At 26.5% G+C, this 12,075-nt stretch overlaps 1 protein-coding gene across 7 annotated transcripts in view; it reads left to right on the forward strand.

Annotated features, from left to right (window-relative positions):
• Window positions 1–12,075, forward strand: part of LOC142319313 (proton channel OtopLc-like) — a 422,996-nt gene that overhangs the window by 339,531 nt on the left and 71,390 nt on the right. For all 7 annotated transcript variants that reach the window (XM_075356452.1, XM_075356451.1, XM_075356448.1 and 4 more), the window contains one exon: window positions 11,240–11,354. In XM_075356452.1, coding sequence (XP_075212567.1) covers window positions 11,240–11,354 — 115 coding nt within the window. The remainder of the gene's footprint in view (window positions 1–11,239; window positions 11,355–12,075) is intronic.

Here is a 12,075-nt window from a genome sequence, read left to right on the forward strand (position 1 = left end):
TATGTGTACACATATATGAAGTTCAAATGCTTCCTTAGACTGTTTAACTCTTACATGAATGACTTACCTGAAATTACATGTTTTGTTTACCATTTTCTTATGCACAATAAAGTAACAAAGATTCTTTTCAGATAGGAAAGCCTCTTGTTAAATGAAAAAAGGCTGGGAGTTGAAAGAACTTTTTAAAAGATGAAAAAATGAATTTTTTTGTTCTATATAAATTTATCTTCTGTCTGCAGCTATTCTATCATTTTTTTTATGTACTGTAATTATATGGTCTGGGATCTATTCACAATTATCTTTGTAAAAAATATCTGAGCATTGTTCTACATCAAAGGGTTGTTGTTTTTATACAATTCATTTTTTTGAACTTAAATTTTCACACTTTTCAACTTAATAAATTTACACTGTTTTAAAAAGTTAATAAATAAATAAATATATATATATATATAATAGTTAGATTAAATTTTTAATCATTATCAGACTAGCAAAACTTTTACAGTAAATAAAATCACTGGTTTACTACCTGTCTTTGACAATTAATATAAGAAAACAGAGAAGCACTAACATCACCTTTTCAGATAGTAATCAACAATAAAATAACCTCTTAAAGATAATTTGTAAGTGTAATTGATCAAAAAAAGATTTTAACTAATAAATTACACGGTATTGAATAGATAACTAACTAAACCACTGGTAACACATCCCAGATTTATTTTTTTGTAATAGTGTAATTATCTTGGCTAAAGTTCATGTTACTATGGGTACTTTTTAAAAATCTAAAGGTTGTAATTGGTTTTCAGTTAGAAGATACAAAATGAGTATTTTTTACAATGGTTTTAGAATAAGAGTAAAAAATTCAAAGTAACTTATCGTTTTCGGCAGTTCTAGTTGAAAATGTAAATTTGGTTTTAAAAACTTCTCTGAACCACTGAAACTCCAACAGATTACCCACCACAAATTAATGCATGCATTTCTCTTATAATGTACTACTTCCTTATTATCTACTAATGTTGATTGTTTAATAGTTGAAATGACCAGTTGAAATAGTGTGACCAGCACTTAAAAAAAAACATTTTCTTTGTAAATGGTTTTTGACCATTTTCTTATTTTTCAGTTTATTTTAATAATGTGAATATAATTCAGTATATTTCAATAACGTGAAATTTTTTTGTATTAAGGATGTCTATTTATCTTTGCGTTTAAATGTCGAGTTTTTATAAATTACACTCACTTTTACATCAGTTTACAGGAAAAAATATGTTACCTAACCATATATGAATTCTCACCATATAAATTGTAACAGATGACTAGTTTAAAAAAAAAAAAAGTTCTGTACATAATTATATTACTGTATACTGATTATTTTTATTATTAAAACTGAAAAATGATTGGTGTAGTATTTTATAGAAACTCAGAATGTTGATTAGAAAAATGTACATTTTTTTAAATCGCAAACCAAACCAAAGTTTTCTAATAAAATATGTTTTTTAATAACTTATTTAAAACACTTGTGCTGCTGTTGGAGTTGTTTTTTTTAACTAGGCAAACATGTATTAAGAATGTGGTCATAAAATGTGTTAAATTTGAATTGTGTCTATTCATTTAATATATTGTTGTGTATTAATATGTCATGTTGAAATAAGTTTAAATGTATTCCTTTTTATCCCATGTGCGTGTGCGTGTGTGTTTAGAGTATTGAGATTATTAATGCGTATGGATTTGTGACTTGAATGCATGAAATAGTTGGCAAAAATTGATTCTATGTTGCTATGGCAAGCTTTCAAGTGTTTATTTATCTTTATGTGAAACTGCATCTTCTTTGACTAGTGGATAATATTGTTATTTATAAAAAGCACTTTTTCCACTTACTGTTATACATCAGTGATCTTTTAGAGATCATTATCTTCAGTATGTTTTGTTGAAATTAAATGAAAACTTAATCAAAGCATCATCTTGAGTCACTGATATAAATGAACTATTAAAAAAAAAAGAAAGTAAAACATTGTGCTATCAGAACAGTACAGTTTATTTATTTCAGGACAGTGTATTTTTTTTTTGGCATTTGTGTTATGTGTATAATGGTTTGTGTTGTTTTGTTTACAATTCTGAACATTATATTATCAGAATTTAGAAATTTGTAATCTCCATTTGTATTACTTTATATCTGTCATTTTTTTCTCAGAAACTACCAAAGAGTTTTTCATCAAGTTTAGTTAACATTTTTTAATTATTAACCAAAGAAAGTCTATTGATTCTGACTTAACCGCCACCTTTGGGGAGTTTGAGATACATTTAAAATTCTTAAATTTAAAAAAATTATTATGTTTATATTTATGATGTCCAATCTTTGTTAAAACAATAGTTACTTATTAATAAAAAATAACAATATTTACTTCTGCAATAAAAAAAATAAAAAAATCAGACAACACAGCTATTTCCATATGACAGAACACAATACTTCAGCTTATGAAAAAGAGTCATATTTTGTTTACTTTGGCATTTTTAACCAACCATAACTGAACCATTTAAAAAATCTTCTCACCAGTTTATTTAAAATAAAATGAGAAGATTTTCTTTTAGAGAAAGAATGTAGATTTGTTGATGAATTTTTAAAGAATTAAAAAATAAATTAGAATTTTCTGCATTCTGCTTAATGTGTACGTAAATATGTGCTCAAGTAATTCTCATTAACGCTTTCTGAATTATCAATTATTTTGTTATTTTTATACTTAGTATTTTATATTTTTAATATAATTACATCTATTTATTATTTTACATTTGGTTACGCATTTGTATATATTTTTTATATATAAGTTTTACCATGGTTTTCCATGATTACCCAGGCAAATGCTGGCTGGGGTAGCTCCATTTTTTGTTCATTGAATAGCACATCTACCCTTTCCTGTCATGATTTATATAATGTATTATTATTATTATTATTATTATTATTATTATTTCCTAATCAAAATAAAAAATCTATTTATACTTAGGAGTTCAAATTTTCAAAAATATTTTACCAGATTTCAGTCTCTTATGAGAAGCAGTTCTAGAAGTATTTGATGAGTGAGTAACTGTTTATTACATATGCAGTAAAATAAATAATATATTTAAAATAAAATAATAAAACTATTATTGTTTTTAAACCTCATAACATTTTGAAATGTGTAAAAGATTGTAATGTGATGTGTAGAAATAGCCTCATAATATTTTGAAATACTACAAAATCAGTATAGTTATAGTTATCAGTTTATATTATAGTTCTGGGGCAGTGATATGTTAAACATAATCACAGATGCATTAAATGATATTGTTTTTAACAATTTATGTAAAAACTGGTTCTTGTAATAGATATAAAAGCAAACAATAATGCTATCAAGTAATATTATTGTATTGTGAATCTTGTTGAAATTCTTTAATCATTCAACAAAAAAAAAAATGTTAAATTTAAGGTTAAATACCAATTATCAAAGTAAGATTTTTATTAACTTTGACTTAGTTATTTTATTATGGTTTGATGATTTAATTTTTTTTTAAGTAATTTTATTTATAATCACATTAACAATTAAAGTCATTAGCAACTTATCAGTATAATGCATATGTACTGGTAAATGTGAAGTCTTGAACAAACTCAAGCCAACCATTCCTGAGAGGTGTGGTTAATTGAAACTCAACCATGATCTAATATTCAGATTTGAATACTAGATCATGGATACCAGTGTTCTTTGGTGGTTGGGTTGAAATTAACCACACTTCACACGAATGGTTCAATTTTATTTTTATAAATTGTGAATAAAACAGTGAGACTTGTTAAATTTAAAAAAAAGTAACAAAGTAGTAAACTAAAAGCATTAGGATAATTTTGTTTTGTTTACTACCATAGATATGTTTAGAAATTGCTAATAATGATTTTTCCTCAAGTTCTTTATTGTTTACTTAAGCAATAAGACAAATTGATGTGTCATTATATTCCAGAGTAGACAGTTTTAATTCCACCTTCTTTTAAGTTTTATATATATGACATTTATATAATTCTTTATTTCATATTCTGGTAATGGTAAAATTTATTTCATGCAGCTGATTTCATAATATCTTACAGTACGAAAGAAGTTAATATCAAAGAAATTGTGCAGATTTTAATGTTATTTTATTTTGTTTGTCTGGTTTATATTTAAATTGCAAAAAGTCATTTCTTTGATGAGTTCTCCAATTAAATCTTAGATCAGTTTCATTTTATTATTGTTCAGCAACATGTATACGCACACACACATGCACACAAGCAAACATACATACATACATACATACATAGAGAGTATTAATAAGACATGGCAATCCCTGAATAACTTTTCTACCATTAAACTTAGAAAAACGAACATTAACAGATTTCTACTGTCTTAAGAAGATCCTTTTTATTAGATTGCCCTCTCATATATCAAGCACACATGAGCCTCCATAGGGGGCAACTCAAACATTTTAATAGACACAATATTTTGAAGGGCACTGAAAAAAATTTGCTGTAAAAACGAGACTATGAAAACGCTAACAAAAATGGCAACTATTTAATTACTTTTTCAAAGTTAGTTTCAAAAGTTGTGTATATTATATATATATATATATAATATATATATATACACACATACACAGTACACAATACACTTAATTTCTCCATGTTCAAAATTGACATTTAATACACATACATATGTATTAAACGTCAATTTATATATAAATATAAATTATAATAATATAATTTAAATTTATATATAAATATAAATTATGATAATTATAAAATTTTATATAATTTATATTATGTATTAAATGTTGTACGCTCTGTAGATGTGTTTCACTATTTTTTTTTTTTTTTTACATTTTATATTTTTGATGCAAAAGTTAATAACATTTTCTGTTCAAATTTATACCCTCAAAGGTTTACTCTAGCAATACATTTGCATTTTTTTATTGGACACATTTGTGTCTGCTGTTGATTTATTTCACCTCTTTGTAAAGTTTACTTTATGCAAATTCCACATGAATGTTTTATATATATCCATCCATTAGATACTGAATATTTGATCTAAAAATGAAGTTTAAAATTTATTTTTTTTTATTAGGTTACAATTTTTTTCTGTTATTATTATTATTATTGTAACATTGTAATTATTTTATATAATTTAACAGTAAACCATATTTTGTTATTATCATATAACATAAAATTCTTTTGTTTATTCATGACAAAACTCTGTAAAAGTTTGTAATCAAGATTCCCAGTATATGTTTTGAAGTAATGTATAAAAATATGGTCTTGTCTAAACCATATACTATAATTCAAATCTTTGATTTCCCATTCATTTTTTTAAAAAAATATGTATTGGTTGCAGCCATTTTCTCTGGGAAAGAATAAAGTTCCTAAAATTTATTATTACCCACGAATTATATACTTTACATTGGCTTACACATTTATTATAATTTATTCATTTGTTTACAACATATCTGTACACATTTTCTTACCTTGAAGTGATTTTTTCCCTACTGTTTGGAGAAAGTAATGTTATGTATAGTTTCATAATGAAAGGATTACATTAATTTTTTGCTTTACATTATCTGCCCCATTCTTTCTTATAACTATAATACATGTAAATTATTTGAGATGCAAGTGACTTTCTCTGAGTGCAACATTTTCATTATTCAGCCAGTCTTTGTGGTGAGCAATAAAACTGTTACATTTAGCTAAATATAACTTGCAATTTAATGTGCTTGACATGTTGATATGCTTCTGTATGTTAACCTGAGTGAAAAAGGTAACAAAAATCATTTATCAATCTCCTTAGTAAGCATGACATGGGATGTTTGTCATTCTTGAAAATTAATGCCATTTTCAGCATCAATTTTGTGTTTTTTGTCAGGTTAAAATATAACCATTACAGTTATTGTACCTAGTAGCATTTATACTTTTGGCAAACTTATAAATTTTGAAAATCCTATTTTCTTGCTCAAGTAATCAATCCTTTTATAGCTCAATGTCGTTTCTTATTTAGGCAAATTATTAGTCAATAAAACATTTACTTTTTTCTTTTATCATTAGCACTTATTCATGCATGCCGGATCTTCAGTTGATTGTAGTGGATTTAAAATAATTAGAATTTGGAAAGTTTAGAGGAAGAATAATGATTGATTTTCCTTAGTCGTAAATTAAGAGTAAGAATTTATTTAAAATTATGCTATTAATAGAATATACTTCAATATATACATCAAAATGTATTAAAAGCAATAATTCACATCATAATTTGATTTTAATTTGTGAGTGAAATAAGAGTATAATTCTTCTTTAACATTTTTACAATTTTAATTAGTTTAAGTGTGCCACAAGGAAGTGTTGTTCCTTTGTTTTTCTTAATGTTTATTAATGACTTCTCTCAAAATATTAACCATTCATTTATTGTCCTCTTCTTAGATGATACAACTGTTTCTGTACCTGAAGATAATTATTTACAAGGACTTAAGAATTCAAGTCTTTTAATAATATTAAAGGTGTTAATTTGAATATTAACAGCTCAAATAATTATTCACTGCATGGATTACCACTATCTAACTTTAGATATAGATAAAAAGTTGCGTTGTATGTAGACAATATTGCTAATTGCATGGATAGAATTCCTGTTAATGATAATAACAATATTTTTGTTATCAGAAAGCAAAATTTCTGGGTGTTTTGTAAGATGATTACTTCTCTTAAGATGATCAAATTGATTTCATTTGTAATAAACTCAAACCACATTATTTTTTGTTTTGAAATCTTTAATAAAATTGTAAGCTTTTCATATTTATTAAATATTTATTCTACTCATGTGTTTTTCTGTCTAAAAATAATATCATATATTCCTGTCTAAAAATAAAATATGTATATTCCTGTCCAAAAAAGATAATATCATCTGTTGATAATGTTCCTCGTAAAGTCAAAACGAGTTTTTAATATACAAAAATCTGTCATCAGATCATTATTTGGTGCCTATAATTATGCATCATATATTGATTGATATTTAGAAAATTAAAAAATATTAATCTTTTTTATCCAGATGGTTTTATGAATGTGCAACCTTCATTAAAAAAAATAGCAATTTATACTTAAAAAAAGAAAAAAAAACATTATCTGTCATACTAGACATCAGAATTGTTTTGCTATAAATTAACACAGTATTAAGAGAAAGGATCATATGCTTCCATTGCCATTTTTACTAGATTACAGAAATATTTAAAATATTTTCCCACCAATTTATTTAAGATCTATTAAGTATTTCTTTTATAAAAGAAAAATTTCCCTGTCAATGTTTTAAATAATATTAATTAAAAATTAAAAAGCCCTAAATTTTCAGAATCCTGTTCAATTTGTGTAAATATATGCTAATCCTTTCTAAATTGTGAATTAGTTTATCATATTTTATTATATTCATATGTTATTTTAATATTATTTCATTTATATTTGTTTATATTATAAATAATTTATATGTACCAAAATAACAACTATTTTTTTTTGACACCAGTCTGTAGAACCACGTGAAATAGTTAATTCCTGAATAGTTTTTTAGCTCTCCAATACTCCTTCATTCTTTCACTGTGCCACTTACTCCCTTCTTCTGACCACTTTAGGTTAGTGCATTCTTTCTTCTCTTTCTCGATTCCTTTGAATTCTAAGATTTTTTCCTATGCACCCCTTTGTCTTTTAAATCCGTATGTTTATGTTTGCTACCCATAAGTCCTCTTAACTTGAAACATTTAATCTTCGTCTTGTCACCAGTACACTTGTCAAAAATTCTCTTTATAAGTCTTGTTTGAATCCATTCTTGTCAGAGGTCTGTAGAATGCTAGTTTTTGCTTATGTATTGCTTTTGTGATTCTGTCTTAACTCCCAATGAAGTTCCTCTTTTTAATTTATAACCATCATTATTTTTTTTGGGCTCTAGGATTTTTCTTAGTATTCATCTTTAAGCAAATTGCAGTTTATCTGTTCTCCTTAGTTCAGAGTTATGCATTCTGCTATGTATAAAATTTCTGGTCAGATTACCTTTACACAGTGTCTGATTTTGCCCACCCATGACATCAATTTCTTATTGTACATGTCCTTCATTAGACTATAGGATTTTAGAATCTTATTGATCATGATTTGCTTCATTGTCCATTCTGTTTGGTTGGATAACTTCATCGAAGTACCTAAATTTTCTCGTCTTCCTAATTCTTCTGAGTTCTGCCCATAATAATTTTGGTGCGTTTTTAACATCTATATTTTATTTCATAATTGTGTTTTTTTTTTAATACTACTCTGATCAAGGTTTTACCATGGGTTCCTTTGACCTACAGAGGCAAACACTAGAGGCAGTTTCTTTTTTATATCCATAGAACAACATATTTATCCACTCCTAAAGTGATCTATGTAATGTATTATTATTTATTTTTCAGAATTAAAGATTTGCTTATGTATTTATAACACAGGTGATCATGTGTAGGAAGTTAAAATGAACAAAATACTCATACAGTTTTATCTTTAACAAATTACGAGTCTGTTCAGAAAATAACCGAACATTTTTAATTACGCGCTAACAGAGATATTTAGTGACTTGCGATTGACAGCATTGTGTTTCACATACTTCCTTTGTAACCACATGTTCTTGGGTTGTTGAGATATCTCATTTAGTTTTTGTGTTACTGTTATTTAAGAGCAATGTGTTTAAGTGTTAGTAATGATTTTTCTAATGTGCGATTTCCAGGAGCAACGATACAACATAAACTTTTGCGTAAAAATGGGGAAAACTTTCACAGAAACGTTTAACCTTTTGAAACTAGCTTACGGAGATGATGCTCTGGGTTGTATGCAATGTTACAATTGGTTTTCACGATTTAAAAGTTGTTGTCTGTCAATCGAAGATGACCCTCGACCAGGAAGGCCTTTGACTTCAATTGATGACACCCACGTTCAGAAAATCAATGAAATGTAGCTTGCAAATCGCTGATTGACTGTTAGGAAACTTGTAGAAGAGATTAGCATCTCAATTGGATAATGCTGTGACATTTTGACTGAAAAATTGAACATGCATCAAGTTGCAGCAAAATTTGTTCCTCGTTTGATGACTGAACATCAGAAAGAACATCGATTGGACGTTTGTCGTTTGTCATTTTAATGTAATTGTGAATTTTGAATGATAGCCTCAAGGTGAAACAGTGAACGTGAAACGTGCGTACTTTGGGGTGCAAAAAAATTTTTTAAAATTCGGAAAAAGAGACGAGAGCTGTGGCAAGTCAACTTATGGTTCCTTCACCACGTCAGTGTACCTGCACACTTAGCTTTGTCAATTCTTCGATTTTATGGCAAAAATCAGATGACCTCCGTCAGCCTCCCTACTCGTCAGACCTGACTACTTGCGATTTTTTTGTATTTTCAAAATTAAAATCAGTGATGAAAGGATGCCGTTTTTAGATTATTAATGCCATTAAAACAAATTTGTCACAAACCTTAAGGCCATTTCAAATTAAGCTATCCAGGACTGCCTCGCGAAGAGGAAACACCTCTGGGAAATGTGTGTGTATAGGGGAGGGAAGTACTTGGAAAGGAACAAGGACCAATAATCTGTAAAATTCGTTTTAAAGACTAAAAAAATAAAGTTCGGTTATTTTCTGAATAGACCTTTTATTTTGATTTCAATTGGAAATTATTTTTTTTTTTTAATTTTCTTTGTTCTATATAAAAAGTGTTGTAATGGAAATCTATAAGTAATATAAGTTTTCAAACACCTTTTTTAAAAATGTCTACTTCCTTTTAAACAGTAATCAAGGAAATGGCTTCTACTAGTTGTTTTAATTTTTTTCTAATCATATTCCCTATGAAAATCATGGGTGATTAAGACACCCTTTTGGTAAGTTGTTTAATGAAAATCTGTGTAGCTAGCCATTGATAGCTTTGGAAAAGTGCAAAATATACTAGCTGAACACATTACACTTTTCTCTTGGCTAGCTAGATCAAAATACGTATGTTGAATATTTTAATTTAATTTTAGAACTTAGAATTATACCATTTCCTTCCACAGAATGTACTATATCAATAAATATCATGTGTAAGGGACTAATATAAAAATGCATAAATTAATTAATTGTAAATTAACATGAAATTAAAATGTTGAAATTCATTTTTAAAAAGTGATTTTGAATCTAATTTACTGCTAACAACCACTTCTCTAATAGTTCAGTTTTATGAGTTTTTTGAAGTGTCTTGCCTGCTTTATGTCTATCTACAGTTAGGTAAGTAATTAACAAATGTAGTGATAGATGAGATCTGTCTGAATACAACTGGACTTTAGCTGTATTAATACGCATAGATAGACAGCTGTGTCGGACATAATCATATACTAATGATCAGAGCAATTGTTTTTACAAAAATAAAATTAGTTGCTTACAGAAATAATAGTTGATGCTAATTCCTGTGAAGTTTTTTTATTTAATACTTGAGAAATTTTAAAGAAAGCCTTAGTACTTTTAATACCACAATGAATTTTATGAGAAAAAGGTATTTTCTTTTTGTTTATTTATTGTTGGAATACTACATCGATATTTGTCTTTTTAAGAGTAGTTCGATAACTGATGTATTATTTTCTTAATATTTGCAGAAGTTATTTCAAAATAAAAACTGTTAAAAATAGAACAAATAGTTTTTTAATAAAATTATACAGAAATAAGCACTGAATAAAAGGAAAGTTTGCATTTAATTAGAAGTTATCTCATTAATTTTATGTTTACCTTTTCACACTCGAACAATATTTATAACAATATATGATACTTTTCAAGTAAAAACTCCTGTGAATTCCACTTCAGTAATCTTTTTGATTTGATTATCTTTCCCACAATAACACAGCTGTGAAAAAGCTCAGAGGTAGTATGCATATATATATATATATAAAAGGATTTACATTACATATGCTTTTTTTTGTATGATAGAGAAATGGATGGTAAAATAAATTATTAATTGAAGAATATTATATTTTTATGCTAATACTTGAAGCAATCATATGATCAATACATTATTACAATATAGTTGCATGAGTTTATAGAGTATTTTTCATTTATTTATTGTATTTTTCTAATTTAAACGCTCAGTGACCTATGCAGTTTTATGTTATTTTTATTTATTCCAGTAATTTATTTTATGCCAAAGTATTATTCAACATATTTATTGCAATCATTTTGTATCAATTTGTTGCAGAACATCGCTTTTCATCATTATGAGTTTCATTTATGCCAAATTGCTTGTGGTCATTTGCATTGCATACGTAGTGTCTGAAGTGGTTACGCATAATCTACCCGTCATTTATTATGAGGTCAGAAAATACTAATGTTTGCTTTTTATTTATAATTAATATTGTTTAAATGCATGATTAAAATATACAATTTGCTTGTTTTCACTTTTTATACAGCCTTTTACATTGTTGAAGACATAATTTCTTACTTTTCTGAGATGCTATTAGAATCAGAATTTTAGATAAAAATTTAATTTGATAATTATAAATTGCACAGCTTTTTCTATACTTAATTATTAATTAATTGCTGTCTACAATACACTCAGTTGATAGATTTATCGTAATTTGTAAAAGTACCACCAATTAATGTGTTTTTACATGGTTTTATAAACTCAGTTGTATTAAATGATTATTCTGATGTTATAACCATGTTATTTTGTCTTTTCATCTGGCAAGATAGGAATATTTAACTAAAAAAAAAAAAAAAAAAATTATAAAAAGTCTGTGAAGAAGTTTAATAGAAACTAAGAAATTTTTACTTAATTTTTTAATTGATCAGCATAATAGTTTAAATTTTGTTAGAAAACTAATTAAAAAATTATTCACCCACAAAGTAAATGTTTTTGGATTCCTTCATCAATGTTGTTGCAGATGGTGCTGTTACAAGTGACCTCAGTTTTCAGTTGGTTAGGAAACTAATCAAGTACTATGCAAGTGTTATCTTCATAGAATTAATGTGTGAATCTTAGTATCAAAATAATGATGTTGATTATTCTAGATTATATCTCTTTCTTAAATTTGT

The sequence above is a fragment of the Lycorma delicatula genome, chromosome 2 (assembly GCF_047948215.1).
Source record: "Lycorma delicatula isolate Av1 chromosome 2, ASM4794821v1, whole genome shotgun sequence".
Taxonomy (NCBI): Eukaryota; Metazoa; Arthropoda; class Insecta; order Hemiptera; family Fulgoridae; genus Lycorma; species Lycorma delicatula.